The sequence below is a fragment of the Aquila chrysaetos genome, chromosome 1, assembly GCF_900496995.4.
Source record: "Aquila chrysaetos chrysaetos chromosome 1, bAquChr1.4, whole genome shotgun sequence".
In the NCBI taxonomy this organism is placed as follows: domain Eukaryota; kingdom Metazoa; phylum Chordata; class Aves; order Accipitriformes; family Accipitridae; genus Aquila; species Aquila chrysaetos.
Window position 1 is genome coordinate 60,358,312 of NC_044004.1, and position 25,018 is coordinate 60,383,329.

A 25,018-nucleotide genomic window follows, 5' to 3' on the forward strand; every position below is an offset into this window, starting at 1 on the left:
ATAGCTTCTGATCTCTGTTCTTCAGAGTCCATATAATGGTCCACATCTATCTCCTGTAGCCTTTGCTGCTAGAGATATGAGGAGCATGATGGTGAAGCAAAAACCTTCAGTTCCACCTACAAGGCAGAGTTAACCGTGCTGGCTGCTTCACCATAGGTTGACGATGCTGCTGGAGCAAACAGGTGGCCAACAGACTTGTCACATTGGCTAGGAATTAAATCATCACCAACACAACACGCCAAAGAACATCCCATAGTCAGGTACTGGGCTCAGTGAACACCTCCAAGAGGACTTACTAAGGGCATGTGGTCCTGTGAAGCAGGTCAAGAAAAGCTAGGCTTTATCCTCTGCAAAGGAAAATGTTGCTCTCCAATGCTTCCCCTGTGCGAGAATTAGCACTGAAAATCATAGGAAAAGTGGACCTACAAACCAGCTTAATGTAGTGGCTTGGTCAGGGATCTTGCTATCAAGAACTCCCTCCCTCAGATGAGTTACTGCTCATGGAGAGATGGCTCCATGTTTTACCTGGGCTTTTTCTAGCCTGGGAGCAAACCCTGGTAACATTAGTGTTTGTGCTTCAGCAGTCCAGTGCCTACATCCAGGTGGAGCACAAAGAGTCTTCCTAAAGGTACAGGCACGATAACAGGACACACGTTGCCTCCGGTGAACTGACGAACACATTTGTATGCAGCAAAAGCTCAAACAGCTACAATTTCTCTGCTTGCTGTCACAGAAGCTATGAGAGAAGTGAAAGTCGTTAAGGTAGCAGGAGATATTTCTTTAAGTACATGGCACCAGCAAACAGCGCCAGTGGCTAGAGTGCCTCATCCTCAGAAAAAGGTGTTTACAGTGAAGCTGTGCTGATGATAGTGATGCATTACAGCACCCCAATGGTTGCCCAGAGGAAGAAAGATAGCATAGATGCTGCTGAGAGGTCAGGAATAGCAAAGGGGATTCCACAAGGAACCTCCCCTCTTCCCTGCCTTTCTGGAGAAGGGTGAGAATCCGAGCTAGCCATGCCAGGATCCTGCTACGCCCACCACACCTTGAATGGGGACTTCTTTAGACCCATGCATTTCCCTTGCAGAAAATGACCTACCCGACAATAGGAATGGCACAGCGCTGACACAGACCTCTCCGCTCTGTACAAGCACTGAGAGAAGAGCCACACCACTCCAAGGAAGGGTGCAAATTCCCAGAGCACTGAAGTATCGGAAAAAAAATCAAGCAAAGAAGGAGAAAAGAACCTAAAAAAATAAATAAAATTAAGTCTACAGCAACCAGGTATGACAACCATGCCACGTGAAGAGAGTCCTCTGGAGTATGGAAGCACATGTGGAGCACATTCCTTGGAAGACCTGGGAGGGACCAGAGTCTACCTCTGTCATACTGGTAAGGAAAAATCACTCACTGTTATCCATAAAACAAATGAGCAAGTGGATCATCATGTAAAGAACACTGAATCCTCAGAAAAAAAAGTATATAAAATATTTTTTCTTTTAAAGAAATAAACAAGGAATCTATAATTAATAAACAACTGGTTGTTTCTGGTCACCGAGACCTTCAGAAGTCACAGAAGTCGTTTCCTCTTCCATCTCTTCTACACATAAATTAAAAAGGGAAAATTAATTATGCCATTTTTTCAACTGTCAATCAGTTCCTCAGCCTTGAATTAACCAGATATTGAATTAAATCAAATTAATAAAATGATGTGAAGAAAACAATTGCCCTGAAACCATGGCATACGTTACTCCCAAAATGGGCTTAATATTTCAATCAACGCTGTCTCCAAATGTTTAACCAATTATCCCCCGCAATTTGATTTTGTTTTCTTTAAAACTTCAGCAGACATGAACACGTTTGAATCACTTAATTTAATACAAATAACTAAACAGATTACAAGAAATTTGGGCTATATTACAAGTTTGTTTCTTTCAAATCCAAAGTACCGGAGTTTTAAAATAAACATAATCCTTTCAACTTTTAAAAATTTCTCAACCAAGCAAGAAGTATTTTCCATTCTCCAAAGTAATCCAGAACATAGACCATATTGTTCACTAATGTACATTCAATCTGGGATACACTGGTGTCACTAATCTAACATGAAATTGAGGTGTGCAGAAGACCATTCTGTATCTACTTTAAAACACAATCATCAGTTACTGACAAATTTATTTAAAATATGAAAAAAATTACGATCTGACCCACTGGCTACTCTACTAATCCTGGGATTTTATTTTGCCTGGGGTTCTCCAGGGTTTGTTCAGAAAACAAAGTAATTGCACAAACTCGGAGGCACAGTTCTCCATCAAGAAAGTCTTCCACAAGAACATGCAAAAACCCACACCAAGAGTGCCTCACAGGTCGATCTAAAGAAGGCAAATACCATGAAAGGCGTAATGCTGGAAGAAACACTAGGTGAATGTAGAGGCAGAGGTAATATGAAGAAAACAGAAATGTGCAGATTTACTTGTTCCAGTCAACAACAGTAACTAAAGTTTATTGATTTCAGTTTCAGCAGCTAAAAATCCATGAAAACATTTTTATATGATACAGACAATACTATCCCATATTCAAACTTCTATCAAAGTAATAATATAGGCTAGGTTTTTCTCACAGTCATTGTGATTTACTTATCAATTAGTACAATAAAACCTATTTTAAAATGTAAATATTACTAAGTGCAAATAGTTTTTGTATCCAATTGTAATTTAGCTGTTCAATTATATGGAAATATCTAAGTAAAGAGACCAAAAAAAAATATAACTGTTAGCTACAAAAATAGCTGGACACATTCTCAGCCACTGTCTCTCAACTGTTCCCTTTATATCCACTGTAAAACTATTTCCAACACACTAATCACATCTATTCGGAAGAAACTAAAATTATATGATTTCAAACTATTTTCATTAGAAAAACAGTCCTTTAACAACTGGTTTTACTCTTCCATCTAATTATATACTCTTAAAGGCCAAATATTCAGTCAGTATGCAAAAATAACTGTAGACTTTTATTAAGAATAAAACACTAGATAAGTGTTTATGAGAAAAATAATGATGCTCTTTGCCTCTACCAGCAACACTGTCCAATGTAGGAAATTACATTTAATTTTAAAATTTTAAATACATATATGTCAAAGTCTTAGTAACTCTGTACCAGAGACTTACTACAATTAAGTCTGTTCACAGCATTGTAACTTGCTGGACTGCATGGCCAGTTGTTTTCTTGGAGATACTTCACGTAATAGCCAAGATGTTCAAAAAACTACCTTTCTAAAAAGCTCTCCCTTAACTCAGTACTAAGTAATCTGCACTTAAAATCCCATAGTCCTGCCAAGAACACTTACCTATCTGGAATATTTTTGTGACCAACGGTCAAATCAAAAAGATCGAACTGATTAATATTTGATTCTGACATCTGTCTAAGGACCTCATAAGAACAATACATTATAAGGCTACTCAAATTAGAGGGCTAGCACGATCTTTTTTTTTTCCTTTTACCTATGCACCTGTCACACTTTTTAGCAAAGGCCATTTATTAAATGCAAGCAAAACCCCTGATTTCCTATTTCATAACGGTCATGGTCTGATCTTCTCCAGATTCAATGTATGTTTCTACAAAAAACCAAAATTGATTTCAAGTACAAAGCAGCAGCTATCTCATCCACAAATAAAAACTACAGCAATGTTCTGCTCTTCCTAAAACAAGCTTGAAGCCATGATTATATTAAAGACACAGATGTAAGGGGATTTTTCAACTTCCAAACAGATACGCAAACAAGTATTACAATCCAGGGGTGCAGGTAAATGAATAAGCAAGCAAGCTACGTGACGTTTGTGCAGCGTCCTCTCAAATCCTGCAATCCCTTCTAGAAAGTCTGGGTCTACATCTCCCTCTTCTTTACTCATGTTCTTCTCGCATGGCTTGGTCTCAGAAACTTTCCATGCCTGTAACGGAAACTTGAGCCAACTTCTTAAATGTATGATTTCTTCATCTCCACTCATCATCCACTTCTGTTTCTGAGAAGCTCCTCATCATGACACCTGTATCTCAAGAAGCAAAACAGGAAACATCACAGGGATGAAGCAAGGAAAGATGAATAATAATATGCCTCTGTGTCTTTAATAAAATCCCAACTGTCATTCAAGTTCCTTTTAGGAAATAAGAGTTCCTCTCACAAAAGCCAAGTTTTGCCAAACTAGGTATGTAAACGTCGCATGCCAAAATTGGGGTAACCAATTAAATCTCCCGATCTGCACCTCCGTTTCTGACATGATGAGCAGGAAAAATCCTGTACCGGCTAGCCTTACATACTGTGGAAAACATCATCGGGTGCCAAGCTTGCAGAACTAGTCTGCAGCAGCCAGCTCAACTAAAAGAAATCACTGACCCATCTACTAACTTATCTACTACTGAAAACAATGCAAATTATCTTTACCCAGGACCTGTTTGTCCAAGTAAGTAGAGCTCTAGCCCACAACTGAGACAAAAAACAAGGATCTAAGCGTCTCCCCTACTTTCCCCACTGCTCCTTAATCTATGCAACTTCCACACTACATTTGCGTTTTTACATACTTATCAGATACTGGAGGAGACACTTCCTCTGCATTACAGCAGTTTAACTACAAGGTGACAAAGGCCTCAGGTATTTTCAATGTGTCTTTGTCCCCAAAATGATGTCATGAAGTTTGGGGTTGGGGTGCAGGGGACTTGCTTATTTGTTTCTCCCATCCAAAACTTGGGATCAAGCAGGCCCAAAGCCAACAGCAGCACTGTTCAGACCCTAACAACAAAAAGGCAGAAGGATGACTCATCTGCAAAATGGAGAGACAGCCATCTTGCATCCAAACATGCAGCCCAAACCATTTGCCTGCCTCACTATTTTGCCTGAAAGCTGAATGAGGGGGTGCAGGAGAAATTATTTCTGCAGCCTCCCCAGCCATGAAGCCTTCAGGGCAGATAAGCAGGCACCAAAACCATTCTGCCAGCCAGCTTTCAGTGAGACAGAAGCATGAAAGCAATTTTATCTCTCCCTTTTAGGGTTAAGGCCATCTTTAAATAAGCATTAGCACCAAAATCTCTTCCTAGCAGAGGCAGACCTGATCCTACCTCTTATCAGCTACCATCTCAAATTCTCAGAATTCCACCTCCCATCTGAAATCCTCCTTTCTTCTGCAAAAGCACTTGACAGCAGCATGCTCCATACATGGGGCACACTTCACAGAGAAAGACAGCATAGTCCTTCACCAACTCCTCCTAGGGAAACGATGTGTCATTTCAGCTCTCTTACACTAGAAATGAGGGACAGCTGTAGGGACAGAGTCCCATCTAAGCACAAAAAGTCTTAGCTTTGGTTCTTGCACATTGCAGTAGAGAAGAAAACCGAGACTTGGACAGTCAAAGCAAGAAACCCTCTGACAATGCTCTGCGTACTGCAGAAACGATAGCTGTTAAGTAACTGGACAGAAATGTATTTGCTGTGCAGGGATTATATGTTGAAGAAAAATACATATTCCCTCAATTCTGAACTCTTGAAGAAGTCCTTACCCTCACAAGTGCTTAGGAGGCAAACAGTCCTGAAAGCCTGTACCTCAGTGATCATGCCTGCTACTGAGAAACATGCTATTGCCTACTCTAGAAAGGCAACTATGACAGATCTCAAGAGCTTACAGAGCACAAAAGCTGAGGCAGCCATACGTCCCGTCAGCAGGACATCCAGAACATGCCCAGATACCATCCAATTATTTTATACCACAGTGATCCTTATTCTTTTATCACGATGATCACTGTATACAAGAAAAAGAAACCACAATTTCACTGTTCCATAATCATCATACCTCCATATTCTCCCTGAGCACCAGAAATTAATTGCGGACAAGTAATTGAATTTATTAGTGACATCCTCACTCGTTAATCAGATCTCTACACTCAGCATATGCACCATACAGATTACAAGACATCCAGGCTGCTCACTGTTGCATGCAGAAAGAGAACTGCAGAAAAATATTAATAGTTGCCAAAAAGATCTGATGCTGGCTGTCACCTGAAACAAATGAGGAATTTTCAGTTTTCTTTTGAAGAGACAACTTACTGGCAGGCTGGTACTTCTAACTTTGATCTTCATAGCAGCCAACACCAGCAGAAGAATTTTGTAGCTCAGTAACAAAACACAGAAACCTCCTGGACTGTTAACTCAATTACAATATTTTGGCAAGGAAGCTTTCCCCTTATACCTTGGGGAAAGTCTTAAGATTAAACAGTACATGTTTTAAAGGCATACGTGCCTCAGTTATTTGGTGTAACTGTTCGTGCACCTAATTGCTTTGAGAGAAAAAGTACTCCACGGCAACTTGCTTGGAAAACTGATATTCTTCTTTTGTTTCCCAAGGAAACAATGGTTACATAACCACACCAACTGTCCCATGCACAGAAACATAAATTGTAACGCCAATTTCAACCTGATCTGACAGAAAAGGATAGAGATTTCACAGGTGATCAATTCCTACATGAGGCTTGCAGAATAAATAACTGAGGCAGCCCCCTGAGCAACGTGCCTGGTTCAAAAACACCAGGGAGACATCATGTTTTGATTAAATTATACTCAAGAACTATGAGGCAGTGAGAGACTGCTCAGGCACTGTGCTGTTGGGAAAATCAGGGACGCTAATGGTACTGCTGTGTAATGGAAAGAAAGAAGGGAAGACGTTTAAGGTACCACAGTGCCACCAAAACTGAGAAAGCTGCAGGAAACTCTCATCTTCACTAGCTCAGCTGCTCACAGAGCTTCTTTTTAATCCACAGAGCAATACAGCAATGCCTTATATGCCCATCACAGCTTCCACCTTTACACGGGCTGCTGCTGACATGTTAGCAGGCACTTCTCACGATTCGTTAAGGACATTTGGTCAACAGTTGTCCTCTTTCGCCAATGTGAAACTGGAAAAGTAGACATACACTGAAGTAGAGGTGGCCTCAGAAAACCCTAAAAAAAAAAAAAAAAAAAAAAAAAAAATGCTTCTCAAACCCTTTCAACAAGATCCTACCCAGGCAGGGTAAGCTAAGCACTGCCACAACAGGTCAGATTGCTGGTCCATCTGTTTGAGAATCCTGCCTCCTGTGATTGGGACCAGATGCTTCAGAAGGTGGAACAGCTCGGGCAGCGAACAATGATGTAATTCACCCAAAGGGGAAATTCCTTCCTGACCTCATCAATTAGCATGAAGGTTTATATGCTTAATTTATTTTTAATCCTATTTACTGCAACTCCGGACATTGTCATTATTTATATGTATGTCCAGGTCTGCTTGGGATCCGACTAAACTTTTGGCCTCGGTAATATCATGTGGTATAATTATGCCAGGTTTCAAATGTACTGATTTTCAATTTCATTTAAACATCCCTTTGTTCTTGCACTATGGGAACTAGCACAGCGATTAACCACCTCTCTTCCCTTTCCGAGGGCTTGCACTGTAAGCTCCCATGCCATACTGTGCTCTGTTACAGAGCAGGAACACAGTCTGAGGGCCTATAAAACAACAACTTAGCAACCTCTATCAGTTATCCAGCTACGTTTCTATACACTAAATTTCTGGGATCTGTTGGAAGCTGGCAGCTCCAGCAGAATTTCATCAGGCCCTACCCTCTTCCAGATCTTTCAAGCTCACTTCTCTGATGTTTTCCACTCCAGAGCTGCCACCCTTATAAGCAAACTGTTTTTCCCTTTGTTGTGCTCTTTGAACCCCCCTTGAGATTCTGATAAATTTAGTTATAAAAGAACAGACAAGAAGCATACCAGGCTGGGCTTTTCAAGGTCACGCCGGAACCTCTCCCTCTGAGCAAAGAATTTCCCTCCCATCTCCATGCCTGAATAAAGACCAACAATGTCCGACCAAGCAAAACCAATCGCATTTTGCTCTTGGCTGATGCTCCTGCGGGCTCTCCTGCACAGGTTCCTCTGTGCAATAACTTTAGCCTATGTTGTTACTTACGGATGAGCTCATGCCGTAGTCACCATCATTATTATGCCGAGTACTTACTAAAGCTCCAGTGCAATTAGTCACTGCTGTTTCTGCTCACACAATGCTTGCGAGAAGCATCAAGGTATAAAGCCACACCTTCATTCAACAAAAGTTTGGTGGGAAAAAAAAAAATAATAATGTAGGCAAGCAGCAGACAAGGAAGGGAGACTCTTAGAACAAACTCGAGGTTCTGGATCCTCTCGTCTCCCCAAAACATAGTCCTGCTTGCAGTAACTATTTGGGCTGCATTTTCTTCTCCCAGCCTCTGGAACTAAAACCTTGGACCCCAGGCCACAGGTTCTTAATCCCAAAGTCTTTAGGAGAGAAAGAGTAGGTCTGGCTGGTATCTTATGGGAAGATGGCCCCCCAAGGAGATGACGGAGATTTTTACAGCATCTGTGAGAAACACCACATAGCCATCACTGTTTTACCACAAGTGTTTTAATTACAGGTGTGGAACTGGTGAATTATGGCAAGGGAATACTTCTTTGCCTAAACCAAAAAGAAAATCACACCATTTCATCCCTCCTTAGAACAATCTTCAGGCAAGCAAGCAACCAGTCGAGAGAAAACTCCTGTCCCAGCCTATGGTCCATAAACAAATGGAGCTCTTTTAAGGATCAAAATAGCAATAACAGAACTGGTAACAGGCACCACTTAGCCAACTGTTAGCTCATTAAGTAATACAACCATATGTAGCTTCTTTCTCTATTTGAGTATCATATACTGATTAAAGTCAATAAAAATCACAGGTCTTATAATGGCAATTAAATTGTCCCATTGCATACTTCTCAGTGACCTCCCCATGCTGTTTAGTAGTTACACAGCAGTCTTAGAAACTGTTCCAGAGCGATGATCTTAATACTTTCTTTCTAAGAGGCCATAAACGCTTTTCTGTTCTTCTGTCTCACATGTATGAAGACGACATACTGAATTGAGTGCTTCTACAATGCTCTTAGGCAATGCTCAAACAGCGGTCCAAGCCACAAGTTTCAGAGCACTGACATACCAACATCTCCAGGACCTCTGATCAGCCATCAAGTGGTTTGCCTTCGGCATTTCAGTATTTGCTGAGGTTGAAAGAGAAGACAGTAATGATACAGAACAATTCTCCCATCAGCAGTGGCAAAAGTAATCTTGGAGGCCTTGAGTGCAATGCTTTCACCACTTCTGAGTCATTACTGAATATGAAGTCAAAAAGATGCGATATTTTCTGTTTGTCACACAAAAACAGAGTTTGGGTAAGGAAATCTTTTAACGGACTCAACAAAGGTATTTCTGGCTGCTAGAATTCTCAATCTGTTGTGCTAAAATTAGCTTTAAATAAATATGCAATATAAGCAGTACATACTTTGCCTAAGAAAAAATCTGCTGGCCACTTACAGATCATGTGAACTTGGTTATTTAGTTGAGCTAAGAACATCAATTATTCCAAGCCTTATCTGACTGTAGATTTGGATCTACTTAGCAATGACACTGCCACATATCAAAATGCACGACAAGCCAGAACTCTTTACCAAAGCAAGGGAAAGTTCCTGCAAACAACGGTTGCTGCCATTTAACAAGATGGTCATGAAGAAAAAAGGTAAGACTGAAAAAGCCTACATGTCTGCCTCTACCCTTCCAACCCTCCCTCTGAAAAGAAAAAGCAAGTCTTCCTCTTCTGTCAGTCCACCCTTCCTTCCATGTTACAGTATAAAGAAATTGGATGCCTTCAACTATCACTCCCTGATGTCCACCAAATTAAGCTATGGAAGATGATAATCTTACTTTTTCACCCTTTCAAGCTTTTCATCAATTCAGTAAAAGGGTTCCCTAAGTTCTGCTCTGTTTTTACAACCAGTGTCACAGAAGTTGGTTCTAATATTGCTCATCAGAGCGTACACCACGATCTGAGCAATGGCAAAATAGAGTCGTTCAAACATACCGAGTACTCTGTGCTGGGTAAAGTTCACAGCAGCTGTTCGAGTCCCAGAAAGACATCTGAGAGAAGCGCCATAAATAACGACATCACATGGAGTCTCCCATTGCACAACCAACATACATACATCTTTCCTGCTCAGGAATTTATGCTTCACACCCTATGCTGTCAGTCAAGAGCATATTACAAACTATGTTTCCAGGATGACCCAGAGGATATTTTGGAAAGTAATACAGCCCTCCTGCCGGCTGAGTCTTCTCCAAATACTCGTTCTATTCCATTACAAAAAAGACAAATGTTTCTATAATCTTGTCCAAATTGCGATCTTTCTCAGGAGCAAGCTATAGAGCCACGTGTGCCTTTTATACATCATGGATGTCTAAAACCAGTTCCAGCAAGTCTGACGGCCTGACAGAAACTGAAGGGGACTACTCCTTCGCAGACTCAGGATCTAAGTTTTCCTTCAGATGTGCAAATGTAAGCTATTTTCTCAGACTCCAATTTCAGCAAATCCCTAACTTGAGCAGCCCCTTTTTAGGATTCTTAATTCATTTTACTGTTAGAATAAAATTAAACCCAGTTCTCCTAAAACATCTCATTCCTAGGCCTCTGCAAGGGGAGAATCGCTTTTCAAAGGAGCACCTAGTTATAATTCAGAAAGAAGATACACGGCTGTTTTATAAAAACGAGGGTTTTGGGGTTTTTTTTCCTTTTTCTGGAGTTTTGCCACAAATTGCCTTCGAGGGCTTGGTTCAGAAATTCCAAATTCAGTTTATTGTTTTTCTCATTGAGAACTAACTCCTTTTAGCAATTCTGTTAATCTTGGAGTTTGAAGTTGTTTTTATTAAAGTAACGCCCAGAGTTTAGATATTCCATAAAAAGATCAGGAATTATTTTTATTAAAGTAACACCCAAAGCTTAGACATTCCTTGCAAAAAATCAGGCAAAGCACCTTCATTCTTAAAACGGTTCTTAGCCTTTTCCTTGTAAACACAGATTTCACAGAGACAACTGAACACTAAGAAGTTTTATCAGCCTTTTTTATCAGAGAGTTGGGAAAAAAACATTATTAAGGCAGGATTTTTCCTGCCTAAAAAAATCCTGAGCCTTTTTCTCTTAACACAACGTGTGGTTTTTTTCCTCCTCCCTTCTTGTCCTCTCTTATGGAAGAAGTAGCACCAATTTCCATTCCCCAACATCACATTTCTCATGAGACATTTGCGCTGGCTTTAAGGTGTTCTGCCAGCAGTCAACATCTCTGGTCATACTCAGTATCTGTCCCTTAGCCAGCAGGGAGTCCTGCCGACCCATGCGACACCAATTTCTGATGGAGCTTGTTAGACTACAAGAAACTTGTTCATAGCCCTTAACTCTTATGCCACAACAGAAACAGGGCTGCAAAGTAAAGGATCTTACCTCCATTCTCAGGGGCCTGAGGCAGTGAAACCTTCTGCTCTTCAGCGGCAGCCCTGTCTCGAGGACAAGATCAAGTGCTGCCTTTTTGCTTGAGTGACTACCTTAATAAACTAGGTGACATCACCCAGGTTCTTTACCATGACTAAAACACGGTTTAAATATTTGGAGGGGAAAGGGAACGCCTTTTGATCACTACTTCCGATTTGGAGCGTAAGCAACCGCGACTGAAGACTGCACTTTGTCAGCAAGCCTCCTCCAAACCTACTGCTCTTTAGGCGTAACAGGCCAAAGACATCACAGAGTTAATAACACGTTTTCCTATGAGGTGCTTCTTCCCCATTGAAGAAGGCACGTAGTGACAATTTTTAATCTCTTTAATGTAGAAATTAGGGCCAGGGCAAAATCTTTTCAATACATCCAAAAGAGAGGTTAAGTTGCAACATACCCACCTTTCTCTCTGCAGCGTGTATAATTTCGGCTTGCTCAATAGCAGTGGCACTCCTGAGTTGAGGAGGACTTTAAAAGGAGCGATTATGCTCACGGAAGTAAGCTAACGTGAATAAACTGCCCAGGCAACAGGGAGACATTCCAGAGCCTTGTGCTGTCACCAGGCTTTTGGCCAACGCTGCTTAATCATATATGCAAAACACAAATTACAGAAAGATTCATCATAGGTTAGAATATTCTCAATGAATATTCAGCACTGCGCTGAAGAAGTTTCCCTGCAAACCATCCTTGGACGAAGGCACTGGGATCTTCTCCCCGTTTTCAGAGCTCTACTGGCATCAGCAGTACAAGTCGTACAGCAAAGGCTTCTACTGCGGGTCTTCTCAATGGATCAGGCAGTTTTGGAAGGGAAGTTTGAGACCAAGTTTAGCACCACCTGAGTGTCACACTGCTGAAACTCATAACTCTTATGGCTATAAGGCACCACGGCAGCTGCTACAGGCTACTTTCTCATCTGGGCTCAGCCAGCACATGCCAATTCATACTATCTGGGCATATAACACTGGACTGAAACTCAAAATGCTCATGACGTGAGGGAAGATATTTTCACTACAAGGCCCACAGAGTTTACAACGTCTTCAGCTTTAAACACAGCCACACTCATAGCTTAGAAATATTTAAGACCCTCTTGAGCCTTGTCACAAAATTTATAAAGTTCTATCTGAAAAGCTTTGATCTTCTGTGCAGCACTGAACATAAAACCTAGCCAGCCCCATTTTAGTTATGAGGAGAGAGATGACTTTTCCACCACTTAAAAGAAGATTATAGTTTTCACATAAGATTATAGAGTCATGGTTGTAACTCCATCTGAAGACTGCATTTACAAAGATCTGACAGTTCAGCAGCTCCCATGGACACAACAGAGCAGTCACATTCTCAAAAACATCTGAGTTATAATTGAGAGCAACTTCTTAATGCTTTTTTGCGGTACCTTATAGATGCAAAGTCTTAACAGCTTTGAAAGCCATCCCTCGCATGCTTTGTGTGATCAGACACCACGAAATCTACATATCATAATAGCTTTTTAAACAGTATTGGGTAAGCTAGAAAGATTTGCCTCTGTACAGCATTCTCAAAAATAAACACAACTAAAGAAAACTTTGGCACAATTTTTTTAAAGGTCACACGCTTTCCCCATCCAAGACATCTAATAATTCAGCATGCACAAAGTTCCACGAGAACTTTGATTGAGAATCTATTCCTGTGCATGCCTACAAGCCCGACTACTAGGAATGGGTGCAAAAAACCCCAGATCTATTGTCTCTACCCTATCTGCCTTTGCTTTTAGGCACCGATTTTTTACTACCAGTTGAAGAAAGCACCTTTTCCTACATGCAATATCGTGAATTAACAGGTAAAAAAATCACCGCTGAAATCCAAGCTGAAACTTTAAAAACTGACTGCACCTTCTGTCCCAAAGCATACTTGTACTACAACACTGAAATATAAAAACCCCAAGAAAAGAGGGTATAGTTTTGCTGGGACAGAACTTCGATGGCTGCACTTAAGTCGGGAAAACAAACCACTACCCGCCCTTCACTCGTGGCTCAAGCAGCATTCTTCTAACGCCCTAGCAAATGCAAAAGGCACACGCCCTGGAAAAGCTTTTGCTTTTGTTACTTCTCCTTAAAAATGTTTTGTCTCGACAAGTAAGCCGGTGAGATACCCGTGCTACTACCTCAGGTCCAAGAGCACAAGCCACTCGAGATTTCTAAGCGCTTCACGGTGCTCCCAGCTCCGCTGAGAGGAAAACTGTACGATTGTTAGCTACAGGCAGAAAGACGGCTGGGCGTAGTAAACCGGAAAGAACGGGTTCATCGTGACATGCTGCTTTATCGAAACATATGGAGCCGCACCGGACGGCTGTTGGGGAGAGCAGCCCTGGCGAGCGTTACAGAAGATGCGCCATTAGAAGGGATTCATCCCCGCGCTGCCCGTTCCCCGGCTGACCGCTCGGGTGGGCGGGAGGGCTGAGCGCTCGGTACCGCCACGGGCCCCGCGCCGGGGAAGCGCGGCGGCGACCGCGGGGTGAAGGCGGGCACCGCAGGCGGGGAGCCCTCCCGCGGAGGACAGAGGGGAAAGCCCACCCGGCCCGGCGGCAGGCAGTCTGCCCCCGGGCCTCAAGCGGAGCCGGAGCCAGCCGGCCCCCCCTCCCCGTCCCCGTCCCCGTCCCCAGCCCCGCCCCCGCCTTCTCCTCGGGCGGCCCCTTCCCGCCTCACAACGGCCCCCCGCGCGCCGCCGCCGCCGGTGAGGCGCCCCCCTCCCCTCCGCGCGGACGGGGCGAGGGGAGGGCCGAGGGCGGGGCGCCCCCGCGCGCGTGCCCCGCCGCGGCCCCACTCACTGCCCGGCGGGCGCCCTCCGGCCTCCGAGCAGCAGCAGCGGCGGCGGCGGCGGCAGCAGTAGCCGGCGCGGCCCGGAGGCGGAAGCGACGGCAGGAAGTGAGGTCTGCGCAGGGAAGGGGAGGGGGAGGAAGCGCCGCTTCCGGGGGCTGTATGGGGACGCGGGGCGGACGGCCTCCGCCGGGCGGGCACCCGCGCCGGGGGTGGGTCTCGGTCCCGCGTGAGTACCGCTAAGTAACGGGGCGGCGGCGCGGAGCTGGCTCTTCGTACGGCCGGAGTAACGTAGGAAGGAAGAGGCACCGGGGGGGCTCCGGGGAGGCAGCGGCGGGAGGAGGCCGGGCCGCCGGCAGGCCCGGGGCTTCCCGCGGCCTTCCTCCCTCCTCCTCCTCCTCGTCGCCGCGTGGGAACGGCGCTTCCTGCCGCCAGCCCTCGGCCCCGCCGAGTTACGCTTCTCTTTTCCTCGGTGAGCTGTCAAAAGGGGCCATCGGCACGGCTGGCGAGACGGCAGGAGTTCACCCAAAGGAGCCCTTTTCACGGGGCAAACCCGCGTCGCCATCTCCTGCCACGGTCAGCATGGGCCACGTCATGTTTTACTGTCCCTGCAGACGGACACTAAAGTGCAGATAATTTCAGTCTAATAAGGAAGATGTGGTGAACAAAGCCAAGTTTCCTCATATCTGAGTGGAACTGCAGTGCTGTTTACCGCTGCTCCAAGACTCAGTATATTTTAGCACTGAATTGGACAAAAACCTCCTGCTGGGCACGCTCTCCCAGCTCTCTGTGCTGTTTGTTGGCATTCTGTTCACCACTCAGCCTACTCAAGTCATGTAACGTTAGGAATTACAGCATGATACATCTTCAAGTAGTTTTCATGATTAGATACTTTTATTAAGAAGTAATTTCTGCAGTATTCTTTAAATTACCTGATTCTGTGATTTACCTACAAAGAAAAAAGTAACTGGGGTGTGTTGTCTCTTCTGGATAAGCCATGATCTTCCTGTTGATGCAAATTTTAATAGACCATCCCATTCTTTAAAGCAATTTGACTAAATTAAGCTAACCACCTTTGCTATTAACATCATAGTATTGGCTTTAAGTGTCTTCTAGACATGCAATTCCCTGTATACTTCTCAGTTCTCAAAGTTTCTCCAGGAAAGGTTCACAGTGCTGCATACGCAACCCCCATATAAACACAGAGAGCAGGATCTTTCCGCGCTACCGCCAGCGACACTCTGGGCTCTCCAAGCTGTTCACCTTCGCTAGGCAGTAAGGCCACAGTATCTTCATTCACATTTACTGAACGCATTCAGCGAATTCAACAATGCGTCATCAAGGAACAAAAGGGTTTCCGGCAGATAGTTACTGCCTTGCTTTCTCTAGGGTGCCATCACCAGAGAAGGTAGGAGCTGATTTCCAAGGTGCCAGCAGAGAGAGAAATTATTTAAAACATTGGTAAGACTGCACTTCTCTACCCTCAGAGGTTTCTCTGAGCAGGTCTGCCCTGTGTTGGCTACTTTCATGCTGAATGTTTCAGTAGGCACTCAGTTTACTTCACGGGGCTCAGAGAAAAGCTGCCGAGAACAAAGTTTTTAGCAGAGTCCCCTTTCTTTTCCCCTGGCCTTCAGCTGTGTATCAATTAGGAGGCATTGAAAATAGCTCCACACTGGCTCTTATCCTTAGCACTGGAAATATATCCCAAGTTCCTACAACTGTGGGCTTCATTCCACTGAGAGCTGTACGCTTTCAGTCTGTTTTGGTGGCTGCTGCTGCTGCTGTTCATACTTCCTTGCTGAAAAAAAGAAACACTGGTCAACACCGATTATACCATTTATTATATGCATGTGTATATATATATGTGCATGTATGCATATCTATATATATATATACACGTATAAATATGATAACAATCAAGAAATAGACTTAAGATGAGAGAATGTAATTTCACCACTTAGCCACACAAGGGGAAGTTTCAGTCACCGCGTGGAACTAGTCCTTTAGCATATGACCTTGGAAAGGCCGAACAGTAGGGTCATAGCAAAATGTCAGTAAATTAATGGCAGAGAACTATGATTCCATTCAGGTCCTTTCATTTAAAAAAAAAAAATTAAAGACTGTCTTCAGAAGTACTATTACAGATGACCTGAACGACTCATTAGTCACACCACTGATCTCCACATCACTCATCTCCTCCACAATATACATGCCACAAGCTAACTACTACATTGACTCCAAAAGTAATCTGGTTAGCAAGACAAAGGGAGATCAAAGAGTTGTGTGCGGTGGAACAAACACCAACAACGAATGCCAGCAGGCATTTCTCTGTAGGAAGCACATCCTTTGTTGTTCCTACAGAACACAATGGCCTGGTTTAAGAATCTTGACATTAAATCTTTACATTTAAAAGGGGGTTTCAACTCACGAAGCAGTTCTTGCCCATATTCCCTCTAGGCGTGCATGTATGGTAGATGTGAAGCAAGTACAGGTGTTTCTCTGAATTGGAGCTCTGGAGTATCAGAGGCACAGGGCTCTATCCTACCTCCAACCTGACCTTCAGCATTAAGGTGGGAGCGGCAACACTTGTTGGTACAGTAAAACTCTCATTTATTTTCAATTGATGAAGTTGAATTACTCGTGATTTCACCGTCCTCTCAACTTTTACAAATCCATCCACGTCTTGACAATATTCAGACATTCCCAGCTCTTTTTAACTTCAACATCAGATTCAACAGCTAGAAGAGAACCGCACGGCCGCTCCCTCGCTCCGTACTTCCTCGTGCCTCAATCCCGTGACCCGCGCTCCTGCGTAACCCCCGCTCGGGTGTGGTGCCGCAGGGCCGGGGTTCCGCCCTGGTGTCGCCAGCGTGTGAGGACAGGCAGGCTCGAGGCCACCCCTGCAGGAGCTGTCCCCAGAAACCCACAGGCCCAGGGGAGCCCCCTCTTTCCTTTGACTCACCGATGGAGTACATCTCCAGCTGCTGCCGCAGGCGGATCTTCTTCATGCTGTCGTAGAAGTTGGGCTCGGGCGGCGTCTCGGCGGCTGGGGGCAGGGTGAAGATGCGCATGATCCTCCTCTTGTTCCTGCGAAGGAAGGGGGGGGGGGGGCGGTGAGAGGCCCGGCCCGGCCCCGCCGGCACGGCACACGTGGGGCCGGCGCGGCCGCTTCCCGGCGGGAGCCCTCGCCCCGCCCCCCGCCGCCCCCCCCCCCCCCCCGCCCGCGGTCTCCCCTCACCGCCGGGCGTAGACGAGGAGGGCGAGGCTGGCCAGCACCACCAGCAGGTACACGTTGGTGGCCTCGTTCCACGCCTCGTGCACCGAGTAGTCGATGGCGCCGCTGTCGCCCAGAGCCGCCGAGCCGCCGCCGCCGCCGCCGCCTGCCCCCCCGGCCGCCGCCGCCATGGGGGAGAACGGCCGTTAGGGGCGGCCCCGTGGCGGCGGGAAGTGACGTCAGGCGAGCCGTCGGGGCCGGCGTGAGGTGCTGCGCTTCGGCGTCCCTGCCGCCATCCCGGGGCGGCCCTGAGGGGGGGGGCAGCGAGGGGAGCCGGGCCGGTCCCCCCCTCCCCTCCCCTCCCCACGCTTTTATTTCCCCTCTAGCGGCCGGTCTCTGGGGGAGGGGACATAAGAAGGTGGCAGTTTCTGTGCTTTCATGGTGCCGGCGTCTGAGGGGAAAGGCGCAGGCGGGTGGAGAGCCGGCAGAGGTGTGAATTCGGCAGCTCTGAAAGCCTGGCAGGCCTTGGGTCAAAAGCACCTTCACCCGCTGGCGCTCGCTCGTGGGATGTAGCTCAGCAGTGCCTGGTGTTGGGAGAAAAAGAGGCGCAGGTTGTCACGAGCTTTCACTTTTCACGTGCGAACTCAGTTTGACAGTTCAGGTTGTCAAAATAGAAACAGCACTTTCTGAAAAATCTTGCCTTTTTTTTTTTTTTTTGTGCCAAAATGGGAGTTGCTGGATATTCAGATGCTGGAGCAACATAGCTTAGTTCTGTGCTCCACATGCTCCTCATGCCAAAAAGCACAATTCTAGGATTATGCTTTGGTAGAAAAGGTAGAGCAGGGCAAGCGTTTTGGTTAAGAAACTTGAAAATGAGATGCAGATTAACTAGGCAGAGCATGTTCTAACACACACGCACTCATGGGGGTTTTTTAGTACTGCCTGGTGTGGCATGTTTGAGCTACGTGATAGGTTTGGTGTGCTGTCCTTTATCCTCTCCTGCTTCTCTCTATCTACCTCTGGCCCTGATACTTCCTTTTACCATATCTTTCTTCAGGTACTAGAACTATTACAATGTAGGTGTTACGGATATGTTTCATCTCCTTTTGCCTTATGCATATTGGGGGTATGTGCTTATGTTGCAGTTACTTGTCTTCACCCTTTATAATAGACAATAAGTGGAAAAACCAAGTCATTTTAGGGCTTGATTTATGTAACCGATGTCAAACATTCAGAATCAATCCTCCTGTGCCCCAGAAGTGCTCTGACCCCTTACTGAGTAGAGGGAGGCTAGACACCTCTCTTGGACGGCACTCGCTTTGCAAATGTCCAACCAGCCTGGGGAAACTCCATCCTTTGGGGAGCCATTTTCTCAGTGCAAAAAAATAAAAAGCTAAGGCACTGTTATCATGAGAAAAGTTCCTTGCCCCGCATGGTGTGGGAAAGAGTAGTAGAACAGCAATTAGACATAATTCTAGGTCATTAAATTGGGATGGCACCCGTGCACAGAACTGTGGAAACCACTAAGAGAAAAAAAAAAAAGAGTCTATCACTTACGCAACATGACACAATACAGTTAATTAAGCATGGTTCCACTGGGATTTTAAACAGTTTCTTGTGAAGTTGAGGCTTTTTGTTTGCTTTTTTAGTATGTTGAACTTTTCTGTTAACAGGCCTGACAAGAAAGCATTACACGTCTGTGGAAGAAAAGTAGAAAGAACATAAGTAACTTGGGTGCTCTTTTATATTTCACTACTACCTCTAGACCTCAGTTGAGATCAGGCTCCCGTGCACAGGCTGCAGAGAAGCTATAGAGAAGCTGTATCTAAAGGCACTTTTTGTATTAACCCTGCAGCTCTGCTCTGGACAACCTGGGAAGGGGCTGGAATGCCTCAGTACTCTGCACCCAGCTTCCCATCCAGAGGAAACCAAGGCCCGCATCCACAAAGCATGACTTCAGGTCTCAGGGTTTTCTCTGCAGCCTCCAGCATGCAGTAACAGACTCTGCCTCACTCAGCAGGTACCTGATTTGTTTGATTTAATTAAGTGCCCGATTCAAGGCTCAGATAACCCAGCCACCCCTGTCATGCCCCACCTGTGGGGAGGAGCAAGTGACTCGGGTTCGCAAATCCCCTTCTGTGTGGACTAAGGCGAGATAACACTCAAGGTCCGTACATAAGCATCAACTTTAATGGAAAATTTCTATAGAAACAAGTATTATGCAAATGTTGGCACTTTCACAACTATATCTACCTGAGCTATGCAGCTTTATGGGCAGTCAAGGTCGGCCTTGAGTTACTTAATTTTAACCACTACTCAGTAGCTTTAAGGTCACTCGGAAGAGAAAAGAAAGAGAAAAAAAGAGAGAGAGAGAGAGAGAGAGAGAGAGAGATCACCAGTTCTGGATCCAGTGTTGGACCTGCCAATAGGGGCATTCAGCATAAAGAGACCCATTGCATTGTTTGTCTGATTTTATTAGGGCTGGTTTTGTTCTTTACAAGGGAAAGATGGTGTGGGAGAAGTTTGTATTCTTACTTTGTGGATGTATAATCTTGTCTCAGTCGACTGGGAATTTGGATAACCAACCCAACTTGGCATGGGAATTGATAACAGGTTTTGCACAAATTTGGAACAGGACCGACCAAGGGGTTTGTGTAGATCCCCGAACATCAACAGGAGCAGGTTTTAGATTTGCCCTTATATGGTTAAATGTCACAAAAATATTGGGCACACAATTGCAGACTGCAAGTCGCAATTGCACCAGAAACTGTGCATGGGGGGAGGGAACTTCTCCTTTTGAAGACCAACCGAGAAGTAAATTACATAAAAATGGAACATGGAGAACAAACATGCCTTTTATCGATTCCCACTCGAAAACGATAGTGAGACCGATTAGTGGTATCAAACATGTTACCAGTGGACATGAGCAACCCCGTTGCTGTTGATGAAGGGGATGCCAGGTCCCCTTTACTCAAATTGACTAGCTGCCATCCAGAAGAACTTTTTGCAATCCCAAATTCCACAGCTAAATGGTGGGATCAGACTCACTGTCAGAAACTGACCCCCAAACCCTGTTCTGCTGTTACTTGGTGGCCACCGCCTCCTGAAGAAAACCCATTGGAACACCCCTATAACATTCTTTGGAGCCCTGGTTGGTGTATCCAACTTCCTCACCAACTTGATACCAGGTCCCTCATTAACCATACTCGATATGAGTGCGCTTGGTCCATCAAACACTTTTTCTGGGAGGAAAATGATCCCACAATGGATAAGGCATTTTTTGAACCCCCACAATGGGATGAGTCATCCCTTCTTAATTGTACCCATATTGTAAATTGTTCTACTGGTGCAGGTGGTCCCTTTGATACCTGGCTTCTCCCTGAGACCAGAACCCTTATTTGGGATATGTGTTGGGGCTACCTCTCTTATGGTTTTAGGAACAGTGATCCATGGTGTAATGGAACCCTGACTAATGCTACCCTTAGTTTGGAATGTGGTGTTCCTACCAGCCGTGGTCCAGAACACCAAAGGGTTTGGGATAGAGATCTACAAGGGACGTGGGTGCCCCAGGATGACTTTTATCAATGCTTCACCATGCTCTACCCTGCTCCACAGGGAACTTTATGGGGGTGCTCAGATGGGAAGATGAATTCTCACTTAACTGTTTTTGGACATGCCGGTTTATGATGTGCCATTGGTGTTCCCTCAATGTGTCCCTCCAGAACATTTGACTATTATAACGACTATAACAATGGCCGGAGGAAGTGAGATGTTCAAGCACCTCAGGTTAAAACACCTGATTATTATACCTGGGGGATGAAAACATCCCTTATTCTTGAAAATATATTTGCTCCATATGTAACCCTAAAAAAGCACCAGTTTGTCGTAGAAAATTTGAGCTGGCAGTTACATACTTTGACCAATTGGTCTGAGCATGCTTTTGGGGAATTGAATTTGCAAGTTCAACAGGTGTCAAAGGTGGCTGTGCAAAACTGGCTAGCCTTGGACATGCATATTATTGAAAGAACGAGGAGTATGTGGAATGTTGAACCTGACAGAGGGAGAATGCTGTGTCACCATAGACAACGCCACCACCGCAGAAGAGGCACGCAAGATGAGGAAGATTGCTGCACAGACTGGAGAACTCTTCCAGGCAATGCAACCAAGGAACTGGTTTGAAGGATCATGGATTACATCATTGTTGAAGTCTCTCAGACTCACGGAGTGGGGAAAATGGCTTGTAAATGTTGCCCTTACAATACTATGTGGGTTTTTGTTTTTGACATTAGGTCTTGCAGTAGTTAAATGTATGATCTCTCGCCTTATATCTTCTTTTTCTTCTGCAATTCTTATCCGCTATGTACAGATCACCACGGTCAAAGAAGGTCTTGGAGTGTTTGAGCCGCAGGGTGGTGTAGGAAACAAGCCCCAAGTTATTATACTGTGAGCCTGCACAATGCCCCGAGAGAAAGTTCCAGAAATCCAGGAACTAGTCACAGGGAGAGGACTGGTGTCACTCCTCTTGACTGACTGGTGTCTCAACCACTCCTGGAACTGGGGCAAGAGAAGGTTCCAGAAGTCCAGGAACTGGGGCCAATAAAGAGGGGAACGTACGAGTCTCTGGGGCTCTCTATGCTGAATACCCCTGTTGGCAGTTCCAACACTGGATCCAGGACTGGTGATAACTCTCTCTCTCCCTCTACCTCTCTCCTTTTCTCTTTCTTTTCTCTTCCAAGTAACCTTAAAGCTACTGAGTAGTGGTTAAAATTGTTAAGTAACTCAGGGCCGACCTTGACTGCCCATAAAGCTGCATAGCTCAGGTAGATATAGTTGTGAAAGTGCCAACATTTGCATAATACTTGTTTCTATAGAAATTTTCCATTAAAGTTGATGCTTATGTATGGACCTTGAGTGTTATGTCGCCTTAGTCCACACAGAAGGGGATTTGCGAACCCGAGTCACTTGCTCCTCCCCACAGGTGGGGCGTGACAACCCCCAACCTAGAAAACAGGCAGAGAGAGATTTTGCTCCCCTACATACCCGTCTGAAGTTAGCAAATGTTAAGCAGTGGGTAGGACAGGGTTAGGTTAAGAAGCACAACATCTGGTGCTGCAGTGAGTGTGACAGCCTTGCAAACGTGAGAAAAAGGGGTGATCTCCCACTTGCTGGCCTGTAGCAATAGGAGTTCTCGGAGTGTAGGCCTTCTGTGTGACCTCTTCGAGGAATCTGGTTCAAATACCAAAGTTGGTTGACTCTTAAGCCTAGGTTTACCTTGTCCTGATACACTGTTGTTTCCTTTTATAGCTTGGGCTTTTGTTGCAGTGTTAGGCTCCTGAAACACCTTCAGAAATGGGAATGCAAGCTGCTGTTGATTTGGTCAGAGCAAAGTCAGGCCTTGCAGTTGTTGTTATGTGCACAAGAAATGATGTGACCTGTCCATGTAGATTATGTAGCATATTTATTTGTAGCTTGGATGGGGTAGGATGGGATAACCAATGCTTGTGTATGCTCTTAATGCATGAGGACATCAGTTGTGTTCTGTTTTCTTATACTAAAGCTGCTTGTAGGGAAAGGACTGTTATTTGTGCTATGCCTGTATAGCATCTGACCTCTAGGATTCTGGCCTGTGACCAAAGCATGTAGGCACCAAACAATTAATATATAATAATAATATATGGCATTGGCATAAGCTATTCTGGCAAAACGTGGCTAATGGAGACCCAAGCTTAGTGGCCAGGTTCTCAATATTACATAGTAGCAAATAAGACTGGGGAGTTTCAGCTATGGGTCAGACACAACCCCTCACAGGAACCAGCTCTTGAGGAGAAAAACACATAGGTGTGTGATTTAATTAAAAAAAAAAAAAAATCCCAACTTTTACAAAAGTGGGAAGTTTATTCATTCCACAAAGAAGTCTAGCATGTACTTGATAAAAGCACCCACTTCAGTCCCATAGATTTATCAAGAGAATTGCTGAAAAGGGTCTTCCACCTCTACAAGGAAAGAATTCACTTTCTGAAAGTCCTTAGCATCCAGCAGCTACTATAAATTTGACTGAAAGCTGCTGAATATTATCAGTTTTGAAAATCCAGTTACTTCATATTCAAAATGTTAATGCTGGAATCTAACAGTAAGCTTGTTCTTTTCAAAATTATGGCTGGAGAATCTGTGTGTCTCTCTATATAAATATATAATTTTTAATGGATTTTGAGTTACCCAGAGGTAAACAGAATCAGAAATCGCTGAGACATAAATATCACTGTAATGTAAATATATTCACCATTTAATCCTGATAAATACTGGATTATAGACTTCAGAACACAGACTGACAATTATTGGAAATCATGTGGTCATCTCAAGTATACAGTATTTCAATTAAAATAAAACCATAAAATCCTTTTTCTTTTTTAAAAGTACCATCTAGCTTATAATTTATTTGGATGAACTCTACAAATATACGCATTATATCATGCTAGAAGAACTTGAGAACCACTATTTTCTTGTTCCCAGGGTCTCTTGACTGTTGGTAAGATATCATAGTCATAATGATAGAATCGGTTTATGGTTGCAAGTTCTGCCAAATATCTCACAAATTATATTTGGCAAACAGCACTGCCTCTGTTTCACAAAGATAATGATCTGATGTTTTGTTTATGTGGCACCAAAGGAAAATATTGTTTTAGAGCTTGTGATAGAATTTCAAAAAGTTTGTGTGGTATTCTAAACTTCTGATATGCTTAATAGTTACCACTCTATTAAATCAGGGTAACATGGACTTTAAAAGTATCCTTCAAAAAAGAAAAAAAAACCCAACCCTGTTCAATTAAATAGGTTGTCCATTTTATTTCCTCAGCGTTTATCCAGACCTACATAGCAGCTGGTGTGGATATGCATGCAACACTTTACATCTGATGGTGTTGAACATACAGGTGAGTTGCTGTATAGACTGCTCACCTGTACAGGATTTAGCGTTATAGGATTGCTTTTAGGATGTAGTCTGAAACCCATGCCACACAAGGGGAAACATGCTACATCAGACTTGAGCCACTTAGAAGCCTGCAGCCAGCAGGCAGCTTGGAAAGGAAAACAGCATAACTTTGACAGTGCTATTCTTTGGATGACTCTGAGGAGAAAAAGAAAGGAGCAGTGGGTTTGAACTGAATTTGGGACTCTGCTCTGAGACAGGCTATTTCTATTCTGTATCCTGTGGTACAAACCTACCTGGTAACGGCTAAACTTTATTGGGAAATCCACTGGGAGTTTGTTTTGGCAACAGCATCAGACAAAGGGTAGAGCATACCATACCAGTAGTGGATCCAGGTGCCCTGACACAGTTGGCACCCACAGCCAGACTGTCAGCAGGCTCAGCTGGCATGTCCTAGGTCTCCCTGTCTCCTCCGCTGCTGGCACAGCAGTGTGCCAGGTGGGTTCAGTCTGGGAACCAGGTGCTATTTCTTGAGTCTGGGAGACGGTCTCTGCTTTGGTTCTTTGTCTAGCTGGTCGGATGAGGTGGGCAGGATGTGCTGCAGAGATGGCAGAGGAGACATTGCCCAAAAGGGAAGGGCAAGGTGGTGCAGATCACTGACCTCAGCAAAAGGGTTGTCCTCTCCCT

At 44.5% G+C, this 25,018-nt stretch overlaps 2 protein-coding genes and 1 long non-coding RNA gene across 8 annotated transcripts in view; 1 reads left to right on the top strand and 2 right to left on the bottom strand.

Moving 5' to 3' along the window:
- The window catches only part of SLC20A2 (solute carrier family 20 member 2), a 58,760-nt gene extending 44,458 nt beyond the window's left edge, over positions 1–14,302 (bottom strand). Inside the window, exon 1 of one of the 3 annotated variants that reach the window (XM_030009464.2) lies at positions 14,204–14,302. The gene's annotated coding sequence lies outside the window, so the exon portion shown is untranslated. Of the gene's footprint in view, positions 1–11,355; positions 11,771–11,804; positions 13,509–14,203 lie in introns of those variants that run through there. The other 2 variants (XM_041123566.1, XM_041123573.1) reach the window with 2 other exon arrangements.
- Positions 1,856–17,646, bottom strand: SMIM19 (small integral membrane protein 19). 4 transcript variants are annotated; one of them, XM_030009584.2, is made up of 3 exons: positions 17,431–17,645; positions 17,155–17,279; positions 1,856–4,043 (listed from the first exon to the last, which is right to left on the bottom strand). In XM_030009584.2, exons 1-3 carry the CDS (start codon positions 17,595–17,597, stop codon positions 3,991–3,993), a joined length of 345 nt encoding a protein of 114 aa, XP_029865444.1. In that variant the 5' UTR covers positions 17,598–17,645; the 3' UTR covers positions 1,856–3,990. The 4 variants fall into 4 exon arrangements, with proteins under 4 accessions (XP_029865444.1, XP_029865434.1, XP_029865426.1 ...); XM_030009574.2 differs by lacking the exon at positions 1,856–4,043 and adding an exon at positions 15,065–15,990 and having other exon boundaries at positions 17,431–17,642; XM_030009566.2 differs by lacking the exon at positions 1,856–4,043 and adding an exon at positions 16,786–16,930 and having other exon boundaries at positions 17,431–17,646.
- Positions 14,209–24,366, top strand: LOC121233316. The gene is made up of 3 exons (XR_005932425.1): positions 14,209–14,305; positions 19,262–19,426; positions 24,260–24,366. It is a non-coding gene; the product is annotated as an uncharacterized LOC121233316 (long non-coding RNA).
- The last annotated feature ends 652 nt before the right edge of the window (positions 24,367–25,018 follow it).

Excerpts from the sequence above, each read along its gene's own strand:
- SMIM19 (XM_030009557.2), bottom strand. The coding sequence starts at position 17,597 with ATGGCGGCGGCGGCCGGGGGGGCAGGCGGCGGCGGCGGCGGCGGCTCG. Across the intron at positions 17,280-17,430 it reads CTCCTCGTCTACGCCCGGCG|GAACAAGAGGAGGATCATGC; the intron begins GTGAGGGGAGAC and ends CTTCCTTCGCAG. Across the intron at positions 17,001-17,154 it reads GCTGGAGATGTACTCCATCG|GAGCGCGGGTCACGGGATTG; the intron begins GTGAGTCAAAGG and ends GGGGTTACGCAG.